This window comes from Rana temporaria, chromosome 13, assembly GCF_905171775.1.
Source record: "Rana temporaria chromosome 13, aRanTem1.1, whole genome shotgun sequence".
Classification (NCBI taxonomy): domain Eukaryota; kingdom Metazoa; phylum Chordata; class Amphibia; order Anura; family Ranidae; genus Rana; species Rana temporaria.
The window spans coordinates 118,470,105-118,483,344 of record NC_053501.1 but is presented as its reverse complement, the minus strand read 5'-3'; the positions used below and the strand labels follow the sequence as shown (position 1 = coordinate 118,483,344).

General features: G+C 48.8%; 1 protein-coding gene across 1 annotated transcript in view; it reads right to left on the bottom strand.

Annotated features, from left to right (window-relative positions):
- Window positions 1–925: 925 nt before the first annotated feature.
- LOC120920142 (nuclear receptor ROR-gamma-like) overlaps window positions 926–13,240 on the bottom strand; it is a 13,500-nt gene continuing 1,185 nt past the window's right edge. The window contains exons 2-9 of the mRNA XM_040332056.1: window positions 12,513–12,654; window positions 10,126–10,566; window positions 7,988–8,109; window positions 6,388–6,520; window positions 5,252–5,359; window positions 3,806–3,916; window positions 3,583–3,692; window positions 926–1,110 (exon numbers count right to left, since the gene is read on the bottom strand). Coding sequence (XP_040187990.1) covers window positions 964–1,110; window positions 3,583–3,692; window positions 3,806–3,916; window positions 5,252–5,359; window positions 6,388–6,520; window positions 7,988–8,109; window positions 10,126–10,566; window positions 12,513–12,654 — 1,314 coding nt within the window. The 3' untranslated portion in view covers window positions 926–963. The remainder of the gene's footprint in view (window positions 1,111–3,582; window positions 3,693–3,805; window positions 3,917–5,251; window positions 5,360–6,387; window positions 6,521–7,987; window positions 8,110–10,125; window positions 10,567–12,512; window positions 12,655–13,240) is intronic.

Here is a 13,240-nt window from a genome sequence, read left to right as displayed (position 1 = left end):
TTTTAGGTGTTCCTCTGAGGTTGAGAAGGTTGAGAAAGACTGGTCTAATACAACCTTTCTCCATCAGGATTTCGTGGAACTCTAAGGTTTCTCAAAAGGTTGCCAGGAGTTCCTTGAGCATCTTCTGCCTCACATGTATCAACAATGATCGTTTTAACCATCTGTAAGAGGGGTATTCTTCTCTGTGGTCCTTGCATTAATGTACTGTGAAGTTTTGATATAGTTATTGTTTGCAGGGGGTTCCCTGAGCCCAGAAAGTCATTTCAAGTGTTCCTTCGTGTTAAAACGGTTGAGAAAGGCTGGTCTAATATAAAAAGAATTCTCTAGGATCTTCAGCTCCATCTAGTGGCCATAATGCTGTAGTATCCTAAGAAAACCTCAATCAGGAAAATACTGCATGATGACCACTAGATGGAGCTGACAATCATAGAAAATAAACATATTAGACAAATTACAGGGGTTATTCGAAAAGGGTGTTGCAAATGCTTGGGACATATTTTTTTTTTTTTTTTGGTAACTAGCCCCCTAGGGCATCCACATTTTTAGTATTTTCAGTGTAAATTCCACCGGCTTATAATTGATTGAAATTTAGAGCAATGAACAGCAAATGGGCTTATACTGATAATTAGTGAACAGTTCTAAAAAATAAACACATTGAATATGCTCTGGGTTGCTGCCCAAATCCCTACCAGAAGGTCATGTAAGGTCCACGAGGCTATAAAGCCTTGTCTTTCCAACTCTAATGTTTAATGCTAGCAATTACAAGTTCTTATAACATCAAATGTCTACTGAGTAGGGTTGAAGTGGCCTGAGGACAGTTGAAAAGGCCTTCACATCACTCTGAGGATTCCTGGACGACGTTGGTGCCTCTCCAGGACACGCTGTCCTCCAGGGACATGGTGATGGCGGGAGGGGGGGGGGATGGTGGTGACAGGCGAATAGGAGGAGATGTCCATTGTCCTCTCAGGAACTTTCTGGTTCGGAGATGAACAGCTCCTTGTAGAGCGGAGGGAACCTCTCCCACGCTATGCCCGGGTACATCTGTCGGAAGACGTTCAGTTTTTCTAGGTGAAGCTGGCAAATCCCAGACAGCCCTTCCTTGTGCGGGAGCTGAAAATAGGCCAATCGGCAAACAATTAGCAAAAACATGAAAAATCTACAACCAAAACCAGAAAAAGTTTGTAAATACGGAGACAAAGCAAGAAGTTCAGCGTGATAAAGAAGATGTCTGTGCAAATTGTAAAAAGATGGTATCGACGGCTGTAGTACTGGAACAGGGTCATCCAGCGCCCAAGGCAGAGAAGTGGAGATGTTCATGTAACTATATACCTGGATCTAGTCTCAAGCACTCATCACTTGAATAATTCCCATAAATGGTCAAATATAGCATTTCTCAACCGGGTTCCAAGGAGCCCTTGGGTTCCTCCATTAGGTTGCTGGGGGTTACTTGAGCTGTGGCTGATTGACCTTCCATCTGATGGCGCCACCATAGTTTCGGGGTCACCACCACTTGGCAAAGTCCAACATCAGGGTTGCATTCTTCCTACTGACCACCAATGGGCGTTGTCACCATTGTCCCCCAATGAACTGTTTTTTCAAAGCTAGACCTTTTTAGGGGTTCCTCCTGAGGTTGAGAAGGTCATCACCACTTGACAAAGTCAACATTGGGACACCAATTATCTTTTTAGCTGTCTGTAAGGGTAGAATTCTTCTTACTGACCACCAATTTAAGGGTCTTTTTCACCATTGTTCCCCAATGAACTGGTTTTAGTAAGGGTTCTTCAAGGCTAGATCTTTTTTAGGGGTTCCTCTGAGGTTGAGAAGGTCATCGCCACTTGGCAAAGTCAACATTGTGACACCAATTATCTTTTTAGCTGTCCACCAATGGGCGTTGTCGCCATTGTCCCCCAATGAACTGGCTTTAGTAAGGGTTCCCCAAGGCTAGAAAGTTATTTTCGAGGTTCTGCTGAGGTTACGAAGGTCATCACCACTTGGCAATGTCAACATTGTGACACCAATTATCTATTTAGCTGTCTGTAAGGGTAGCATTCTTCCTATTGACAACCAATTTAAGGGGCATTTTCACCATTGTTCCCCAATGAACTGGTTTTAGTAAGGGTTCTTCAAGGATAGACCTTTTTTAGGGGTTCATCTGAGGTTGAGAAGGTCATCACCACTTGGCAAAGTGAACATCAGGGTTGCATTATTCCTACTGACCACCAATGGGCGTTGTCACTGAACTGACAATGAACTGACTTTAGTAAGGGTTCTTCAAGGCTAGGTCTTTTTAGGGGTTCCTCTGAGGTTGAGAAGGTCATCACCACTTGGCAAAGTGAACATCAGGGTTGCATTATTCCTACTAACCACCAATGGGCGTTGTCACAATTGTCTCCCAATGAAATGGCTTTAGTAAGGGTTCCCCAAGGCTAGAAAATCGTTTTAGAGCTTCTACTGAGGTTAAGAAGGTCGTCACCATTTGGCAAAGTCAACATCGTGACACCAATTATCTTTTTATCTGTCCACCAATGGGCGTTGTCACCATTGTCCCCCAATAAACTTGCTTTAGTAAGGGTTCCCCAAGGATAGAACATTTTTCGAGGTTCTGCTGAGGTTTACGAAGGTCATCACCACTTGGCAAAGTCAACATCGTGACACCAATTATCTTTTGAACTGTCTGTAATTATTTTAGAGGGTCTGCCGAGGTTAAGAAGGTCATCACCACTTAGCAAAGTCAAAGTGACAACAATTATCTTTTTAGCTGTCTGTAAGGGTAGCATTCTTCCTACTGACCACCAATTTAAGGGGCGTTTTCACCATTGTTCCCCAAAACTGTGCCCCCCTCCCCCACTGGCAATACCACCCTGAGTCTATTCTTTGTTAGCTTACTTCACTCACCCTCCTGCCCACCCCTTGTCCCGACTCTGGACGGCCAACACAGACACCGATTCTACCCATTTACATCACATGTGCCGCACTCCATCATTGCAAATGGTACTCTGTACAGCACTATGGAATAGGTCAGCGCTATATACGGTAAATAGAAGAAATAAAAAAATGTAAGGCCAGTAAACCACCACATACCACGGGGTTGAGCCTAGAATAAAATATATCTAAAGCCATAACTTTTTTTTATTCTGCCATGTGTGCCCTATTGAAGAGATTCTCTTCACTTCCTATCCTGGAGATAGAAAGGGTTAGGGGTTCAGGTTTACCCTTGAAGAATAAGGCTAGGCCTCAGGAATTGGAACAGGGACCTCCCCCAGAGGTCAAAGGTCAGAAGGCGGGTTCCCAGAGGTTAAAGCTCACGAGGCGTGGCTGACCCACCCCCACCAAAGTGTACCGTCTACCCCAACTAAGTTGGGGAAATGGCCAAGTTGGGGAAATGGCCAAGTTGGGGAAATGGCCAAGTTGGGGAAATGGCCAAGTCGGGGAAGGTGAGAGGACATCCCATCTTAATCACATCACCGGAACAACGTTATGAAAACAAAAATTACCTAATTGTGAGGTTACATAGACACCGCTGAAGCCTTCACAGAGCTCTAGACCTGAGTTAAGATTCCTAGAGATCTCCAATGTCCTCACCTTGCTCATAATCCCCTCCCGATGGGTCCTCCGCAGTAGATGTCTGAAGGCCAACTGTAGCTTTCTGTGAAGGGTCTCCACCTTCTGCTTGTCTTGTAGCCAGGGCCGGCCTGAGGAAAGATTACATTTCGTTTATTCCAAGGACAATGAAAAGGATTTTCATCTCATCTATATAACATCTAGGCAGTGGTTTTCATTAATGGTCAAGAAGACTTGGACTTACTGGGATCCAGCAGCGTCACGGCACTGTAGAAGGCCATTTCATGTTCGGAGAGATTGAGAGCTCCTAGGATGTGGCAGAAATCAAACATGGTGCTGATGAGATCGATGCACCCTGCAAGAAGAACATAGGGGTGTGACCTTGGTTCTATATCCGTAGAGTTGGGCCTTCAAACTACGGCCCTCCAGTTGTTCAGGAATTACAATTCCCATAATGCTTAGTCACGTCGGTGTGTTACAATGCCTCATGGGATGTGCAGTTCTACAACAGCTGGAGGGCCGTAGTCTGAGGATCCCTGACGTAGACCAACCATTCTCAGCCAGGGTTCCATGGAACCTTCTGGGTTTCTCCTGAAGTTGACCTTCTATTTCGAGGTACTTGCACAGTTCCTGGGTCAACGCTACTTGGCCACTTGGCCCAGCCAACTGCAATGACCTTTTTTAGGATGGTGGTTCTGACCACCAATAAATTGAGTATAGTGGGGTTCCCCAAGACCTGAAAATGAACTTAATACAATTATTAAAGGGGTTCCCCTGGAGTATAAAAAGGGTTTAGAAAGGTCGCAAGGCCGTTCGGAAATGCACGGAAAGGCCAGAGGACAGTTCAGCTCATGAATAGAGACTCGCTGACTGTCCTCTGGCCTTTCAGGCCGTTCCCAAGGCTCTACGGCGCCCCCCCGCCTCTGGCCACATGCGGTATTGCATGCCATTGAAGTCAATGCGGAAACTAAATATTTTTCGTTTCTATTGACTTCAATGGGGAAACTCGCTTTGATATGCAAGTACTTTGGATTACGAGCGTTCTCCTGGAACAGATTATCCTCGTAATCCGAGTTTCCACTGTATATGCTTACGCTATTGTCATTGTATTGCATTTTACTGTTAATATTGTGTATCTGCTGCCATCTAGTGGTGATGCACAACCACAGCTACTTGTTTATTTATACTCTTTTTCTATTACATTGTCACCCCCCCCCCCCTCCCTCCTCTAGTTTGTGCTAGTTAGTGCAGTTTTTTTATGGTTTGACCCTCCTTGCATTTCCTGTGTTTCTAAAACTGGAACTACCTGAGGAAGTCATTACTAAAGAGTGCGAAATCTGGTGCAGCTTTGCATAGAAACCAATCCAGCTTCCAGTTTTAACCACTCCAGGGGTTAACCACTAGGGGGCGAGGAAGGGTTTAAGTGTGTCCTAGGGAGCAAGCCTAACTGTTAGGGGGTGTGGCTACGTGCAAAACCTCACTGATCGCTGCTCCCGATGAGAGGATCAGTGTCCTGTCACTAGGCAGAACAGGGAGATGGATTCAACGTTGGATTTAACTTCTGTGTCTTGATGGAGCGTTAAGCTGTCTGTGGATTCTGCTGAATCAGCAGGTGGCCATACTATGTAGACAGATCAAGATCTACGGAGATATGTCAAAGCATTTTGGCATTTTATTTTTTTTCTCTTACCCAAAGAATGGAAGAGTTCCAGTTGAGCGTATTTGCCTTCGAAGTAGACCGTGTTGTTGTAACAGTTAAATGCTCGGCTCATTCTTATAAGGAGAAGCTCCATGGCACCTAGAAGACCACAAAAGGAGACACCGCTTAGGTTCTGTGAGGTCCACATAGGAGACAAGAGTCACAAGACCTACAATGAATGTTTAGAAAATGACGTACCAAAAGGGCAACTGACCATCGCACCCAGGGCCGCCATCAGGGGGGTACAGGCATTACACCTGTAAGGGGCCCGATGGTCCCCAGGGGTCCGGCCGCTCCCCCATTTTTTTTAGAAACCCGCAGGCCCCCCCATTTCTTTTTCTCGTCTGGCCCCCCACCTTTAGCCGCCCCCCAGCGTCAGGGGTGTCTGACCCCCCCCCACCTTTAGAAACTCACGGCAGGGGCCCACCCCCCACCCCATTTTTTTTCTTGTCTGCCCCCCCCCACCTTTAGCAACTCATGGCAGGGGACCACCCCGTTTTTTTCCCTCGTCTAGCCCCCCACCTTTAGAAACTTGCTGCAGGGGCCTGCCCCCATCCCCCCGTTTTTTTTTATTTATCTATTTTCATCTGACCCCCCCCACCTTTAGCAACTCGGCGGCAGGGGCCCGCCCACCATTTTTTTTCCTCGTCTGGCCCCCCACCTTTAGAAACTCGTAGCAGGGGCCCGCCCCCGTTTTTTTTTTCTCGTCTGACCCCCCACCTTTAGAAACTGGCGGCAGGGGAGACGAGAGAAGACTTGACTTTGTTCGTCAGCACCAACCCCCCCCCAGAAGAGATGACATTTTCGTTAACACCCCCCCCCCCCGCGCTTATGATCTTGCGGCAGGAGAAGTGAGGGGGGCCCTGCCTAAAGCTGTGTAAGGGGCCACAAAATTTGTGATGGCTGCCCTGATCACACCCAATATGAGCTTCAGTGTCAGTGGGAGGAATAGTGCGTCGTTACTGGTCTTAGTGGGAGGAATTACGCCCCACTGTTGGTGTCAGTAGGTGGAATAGTACACCACGGGCCGGATAAAGGCACGCAAAGGGCCACATCCAGCCCCTGGGCCGCAGTTTGGAGACCGCATTTAAGGGCCACTTGGAAGACGATGGTGAAAGTTCCATTACCTGCTTTTAGGAGAACAATCTGGTCGTTCGGATTCAGGTCCATGAAGCCACTGAGCCGTTTGGCAAACTCCACAATATACTGGATGGCATCGGTGACGTGGCACACACAGCGTTCCCACATCTGGTCCATGGGCTGCACAAAGACAGAGAAACACAGGACATGGACACGTTAACAATCTAGGAATTTGAAGATTTGTATTTCTCCACATAGGGGATATCCCCTATGGGAACCTCCACCAGACCTGTGTCTCCCGTCCTCCAAACGCACCCGCAGACTCGCCATAACCAGCCCTAACCCCTCAATCACGAGACAAAACATACACTTTTAAACACAGTTAGTGACACTCCCCTTAGCCTTGTCATTAGGGTGCCCACGTGCCCCGGATTGGCCAGGTTTGTTCCTCAATTCGCATTTGTGTCCCGCGTCCCGGGCACCTTCATTCCGGGACAATACAGTGTCCCAGAATGAAATGAGGACACAGCCACCCCAATAGACAATTGCCAAACTGATTGCTAGGGCCGCTCAGTCTGGCGTTCAGCAACCAGTGACGTCACATTCGCAGAGTCTCAGAGCGAGGTGAGAGGAGCAAGGCTGCCCGGCGCTCAGGCCTGTCGCTACAGGACAGGCAAAACAAACAATTGCTTGGGGCCCCGAGCTGGCCTGGGGCCCCCAACATCACCCTTCCCAGGCTGTAGCGTGGCCGGGCTCCTCTTCCTGCCTCCCGGAGTCCTGTCAGTCCGACCAGGTATCGCGCACGGTACAGGAGATTCAGTTTCCTGTTCCCGGCCGGACTGACAGGAAGTGCACACTGAGTGCGCACTTCCTTTCAGTCCGGCCGGGAACCCATGAAACTGAATCTCCTGTAGCGCACGGTACCCGGCCCGGGCACTATCTGATAGGGGACTGGGGACCCATAATGATAGAACACTGGACTGACAGGAGGAAGAGGAGCTCGGCCACACTACAGCGGCAGCCTACATGGAAGAAGGGGAAGTGAGAATAGAAAAACATAGGGACTGGGGGGAGCTGAGTAAGAACATGGCCATAAAAAAATTGTGAAGCGCTACCGTAGGCTTTGCGTGCGAGGGGGGGGGCGGGGTGATTGGGGGCCCCCATTTTGCTTGAGGCCCCCAAATTCCTTCAAACGGCCCTGCCTGCGCTCCAAGGCGAGGGCGGCATTCTGCAGTGCTGGCTGGCTTAGATCTACGGCTCGGCTGCCCGTCACCTCCTCCCGCCCTTGGCCCGAGCCGCCCGACTGCCTGAGATGGGGGGGGGCCCCAGCCTGGATCAGCAGTTCAGAAATGTGGTCACCCTAGGGCCAGTAGGTTTAGGTAGCCAGAAACGACTCCACGAGCCTGGCCACAGATACCGCGTTCACCCAGTCCCGGCGACCGCGGACACAAAATGTCTGGAGGTGGCATCTTCTCCAGGAGGTGGGAGACGGCAAATAGCCCTCCAAATCTCCCGTTCTCGGCTGGGCCTGTGGGTAGGAGGCCAGCCCACATCCCCCTCCCAAAACACACAGTGACAGTGGGTTGTGTCACAGTTACCATTTCTGGAGACAGGAAACACACGAAGAGGTTCAATTTTTTTACTTGCCTTGTGATGGAAGCTTTGCAACTCTGCCGTAGAGAAGGTTTCCCATCGCAGGATATGGAGGTTCTCTTGCCTGAACTGGCATGTTTCCTGGTGGGCAAGCACTACGTTCTGCGTCAAAAGCTCTGGGGATCGGAAGACCAAGCAAAAATTTCAAAATGAATGATCCACAAAGAGGTTGTGAAGGATACAAATGATCAGCAAGGGGATGACTAGGGTGACCACGTGTCCCGGATTGCCCGGGACAGTCCCGCATTTTGCAGGTCCCGGGCACCTTCAATCCAGGACCATACAGTATCCCGGAATGAAACTGACACAGCCAACCGATGAGCCGACGGGCGCCGTAAAAGCTGGTTGTTAAGGAGCGGGGCTGGGAAGCCGACATCCTTAACAACTGATGAGTCGTCAGCTGTCAATGGGCTTCCCCGTTAACAGCTAAATAATAAAAAAAAAAGCTGTCAATAAAAAATAAAAATAAACGCTGTGGGGTCCCCCTCCCTTAGTCCATTCCAGACTTTGGGTTCTTTGGGGGCTTCCAGATTCTGATAATCCCCCTGCCTGCATGCCACCACAACCACCAGCCAGGGTAAAATGGGGACAAGGTGCTTTGGGGTGGGAGGGGGCAGAGCCAGAGGGGTCTGGTATGGGCTAGTGGGAGGGGTCACTATGTTTTTTGTGCTTTTTTTTTTCAATAGCTGGATGCATGTGATTTGACTTGTGTTTTTCGAAATATCATTTTTGCTGCAGCAGGTTCTATACATGGTACACATGCACCACTTTACAGGCAGACTAAGGGGACCCCCCAGGCACTATATTTAGAGGAATTTTTCATTTTTTATTGTTGCACTTTAGGCATAATTAGAATCACTATTATGGCCAATTACTTGCATATAAGCCTTTAAAATTGGCACATTTTTGTGAAGGAGGGGTGTGTCCCTGAATGGCAGTTTGGAGATGTGGTCACCCTAGTCTGGTATGGACTAGGGGGAGGGGTCACTATGTTTTTTTGTGCTTTTTTTTTTCAATAGCTGAATGCATGCAATTTAAATGTGATTTAACTTGTGTTTTTCGAAAAATTTCATTTTTGCTGCAGCAGGCTCCATACATGGTACAAATGCACCACTTTACAGGCAGACTAAGGGGACCCCCCAGGCACTATATTTAGAGGAATTGTTCATTTTTTATTGTTGCACTTTAGGCATAATTAGACTGCTCCTGAAATTTTTTTGCATTGATACATGTCCCCCAAGGCAGTACCCGGACCCCCCCAGACCCCTATTATGGCCAATTACTTGCATATAAGCCTTTAAAATTGGCACATTTTTGTGAAGGAGGGGTGTGTCCCTGAATGGCAGTTTGGAGATGTGGTCACCCTAGTCTGGTATGGACTAGGGGGAGGGGGCACTATGTTTTTTGGTCTTTTTTTTCAATAGCCGGATGCATGCAATTTAAATGTGATTTGACTTTTTTTTCCCTTTCAAAATTTCATTTTTGCTGCAGCAGGTTCCATACATGGTACACATGCACCACTTTACAGGCAGACTAAGGGGACCTCCCAGGCACGATATTTAGAGGAATTTTTCATTTTTACTGTTTCCACTTTAAGCATGATTAGAATCACTGCTCCTGAATTTTTTTTTGCATTGATACATGTCCCCCAAGGCAGTACCCGGACCCCCCACACCCCTATTATTGACAATTACTTGCATATAAGCCTTTAAAATTGGCACATTTTTGTGAAGGAGGGGTGTGTCCCTGAAAGGAAATTTGGAGATGTGGTCACCCTAGTCTGGTATGGACTAGGGCGAGGGGGCACTATGTTTTCTGTGCTTTTTTTTTTCAATAGCCGGATGCATGCAATTTAAATGTGATTTGACTTTTTTTTACCTTTCGAAATTTTTGCTGCAGCAGGTTCCATACATGGTACACATGCACCACTTTACAGGCAGACTAAGGGGACCTCCCAGGCACGATATTTAGAGGAATTTTTCCGTTTCCACTTTAGTGAAGGAGGGGGGGGTGTCCCTGAATGGCAGTTTGGAAATGTGGTCACCCTAGCCCGGATAACATCTCTGAATCTTAAGGAAGTATGGCATTTTAGAAGCCTGAATTGTACCTCCAACCAGTTCCGATGGACTCACCAAGCTCCGTCGCCGAAATGACGCACTCTGGAATTAAACAGCTGCTGATGACGTTGCCATAGGTCTCCGCGCCCTGGAACGCGGTTGGTCTAGGGTGCTCCTGGTGAAGTTGTTGCTCTCGGAGGTAGCTTTTTCGAAGGAAGGCTTCTGAATGGGTCTTTTCTGGAGTGTTGGAATGGTGGACAAGGGTGTCCTTCTGCAACTGCATTCTGGGTGCTGAACAGGAGCGCGCGGAGCAGGAGGTATCCCACCGGCCGGTCCATAGGGAATGCGGGATGGTGTGACCGGGTTGCGGAGATGTTGACGTTGGTTGGTACACCTGAGGTTCCGTCCTCTGTAGATTTGTAGACCCGTCCATTCTTTGCTCTCTCAGTCGAAGTTTCTCTACCTCGGCCTGGATGATATCGTGCTGCTTCTTGGACATTCGGCCAAATTTTACGGCTATAATGGAGATTGAGAACATTTATTTACCCATGCATCCAATACTAAAACCCCAACCCTAGTACTCCATCATCTTTGTCTAGGGTCATCCATGATCATAATTCGCTTCAATCTATATCAAGAGGTTCCTCCTCTCTGCCCACCAGACAAGACCTTCCATGATATACTCCTTGTGGTCAGAAGTCTATTATGGGATGGAACAGTTATTCTTAGGACACTCCGGTGACCCCAATTTGCCGGACTCTCCACCTTAGACATATACAGAAAAAAGCAAACAACAAGCCTAAAGTGTGTGAGGTAGATGTCCAATCATTGAAGGCTTTTTTCCATTCACCAGAACTTCTGGATTTTACCCAGAGAGCCGACACCACAACCAATGAGGGGCCAGCTCTCTTAATCGCTGCCCCGCCTTAAATTGTGAAGTTACTCATGGCTTGGCGTTTGGGCAACGCGTCCCTACGCTTTAAACCAAGTCACCTGACCTCTACCCTCATGTCCGTTCTGTCCTCTGTGCCAGCCTCTGGGTAACCAATGACTCTTGGTGTACCCACGAAGCACCCAGTGTCAGCCAGTGACCCCAGTGTGCCGATGTGTGCTCTGTGATTCCAGTGCTTCCCTGAGCAACATGTGTCACCAGGTGACCCCAATGGGATTCTGCGCGCTCTGTGACTCCGGTGTAACCCACAGCATCCTGTGTCACCTAGTGACCCCAGTGCTCCCCTGTGTGCTCTGTGACCCCAGTGCTCCCCTGTGTGCTCTGTGACTCCAGTGTACCCCACAGCATCCTGTGTCACCTAGTGACCCCAGTGCACCCCTGTAAGATCTGTGACCCCAGTGCTCCCTTGTGTGCTCTGTGACCCCAGTGTACCCCTTAGCATCCTGTGTCACCTAGTGACCCCAGTGCTCCCTTGTGTGCTCTGTGACCCCAGTGCTCCCCTGTGTGCTCTGTGACTCCAGTGTACCCCACAGCATCCTGTGTCACCTAGTGACCCCAGTGCTCCCCTGTGTGCTCTGTGACCCCAGTGCTCCCCTGTGTGCTCTGTGACTCCAGTGTACCCCACAGCATCCTGTGTCACCTAGTGACCCCAGTGCTCCCCTGTGTGCTCTGTGACCCCAGTACTCCCCTGTGTGCTCTGTGACTCCAGTGCACCCCATACAGTAGCATCCTGTCACCTAGTGACCCCAGTGCTCTCTTGTGTGCTCTGTGACTCCAGTGCTCCCCTGTGTGCACCGTGACCCTAGTGCACCCCACAGCATCCTGTGTCACCTAGTGACCCCAGTGCTCCCCTGTGTGCTCTGTGACCCCAGTGCTCCCCTGTGTGCTCTGTGACTCCAGTGCACCCCATACAGTAGCATCCTGTGTCACCTAGGGACCCCAGTGCCCCCCCCTGTGTGCTCTGTGACCCCATTGCACCCCTTTGAGATCTGTGGCTGAAGTGCACCCCAGGGTATACTGTGACCCCAATGCACCCCTGTGTGCTCTGCGATTTTAGTGCACCCTAGAGCATCCTGTGTCTTCTAGTTACTTCAATGCACCCCAATGCGGCATGCACCCGGGATTCCAAGCACACCCCTCATCCTGTGTCACCTAGTGACCCCAGTGCACTCCTGTAAGCCTTGTGACTTCAAGAGCGCCCCAGGCTATGCTGTGCCATCTAGTGACCCCTAGTGGACCTCTGTGACAATAGTCAGAAGTTCTAACCCTTCCCCATTCTAGTAAAGAAAGGGCCATTATTTTTGTCTGTGTCCCCATTGAAGATATTTTACCATCACTTCCTGTCCCAACAGGAAGTGAGCAGAAACTTTTCCAAATGTGGAGACAGGTGACAAAAAAAAAAAAAAACTTTGACCATTCCTGGGTCTATCCAAAGAAAAATGAACTCTTTAGGCTGCAGTTGGGCTTTAAAGTGGAGATCCAGTGAAAATGTTATTTGTCTCCGTCTTACCATCCCGTGACATGCCCAGGGACAGGCACTTCTGCAGGCGGCAGTGCTGGCACCGGTTCCTGTTGGATCGATCGATCTGGCAGCTCTGTTGCTGACTGCAGGAATAGATCGGCTTCCCCTGCTGGCTCCTCCGGAAGAACCCCTGCCGGGACATTACGGGAGAGATGTGAGAAGAAGCCGAAACTTCGTCACCGACATTTGTGTTCTACCCAACCCCCAACTTCCCCATCAACTGTCCGTCTGAAGACCATCAACCATCGTTTCTATTTATCATTTTATATCTTTTTTATTTATATTTTTTATGGTCGGGACTACAAAATAAAAAATATTCAAGTCACATAAATATGAAATGCTGTCTATGGACATTATAGTCTTCTCCATCTAACCAGCAAGGGAAGTTCTCCTCTCCTTACCAGCTTTGATCTACATAGTTCAGTAGCTCAAGCGGAATTCACTCATCTCCCCCTTTCTCTCTCCCCTCCCTCTCCCTTTCTCTCCTCTCCCCTTTCTCTCCCCCTCTCTCTTTCCTCTCTTTCTCTCCTCTCCCCTCTTTCTCTCCCCTCTCTCTATTCTCTGTGTGTGTCTCTCTCTCTCTCTCTCTCTCTCTCTCTCTCTCTCTCTCTCTCTCTCTCTCTCTCTCTTCTGTCTATCTCTCTCTATCTCACTCCCCTCTCTATATTCTCTCTCCATCTCTCTATTCTCTCTCCCCTCTAAATATTCTCTCTTTC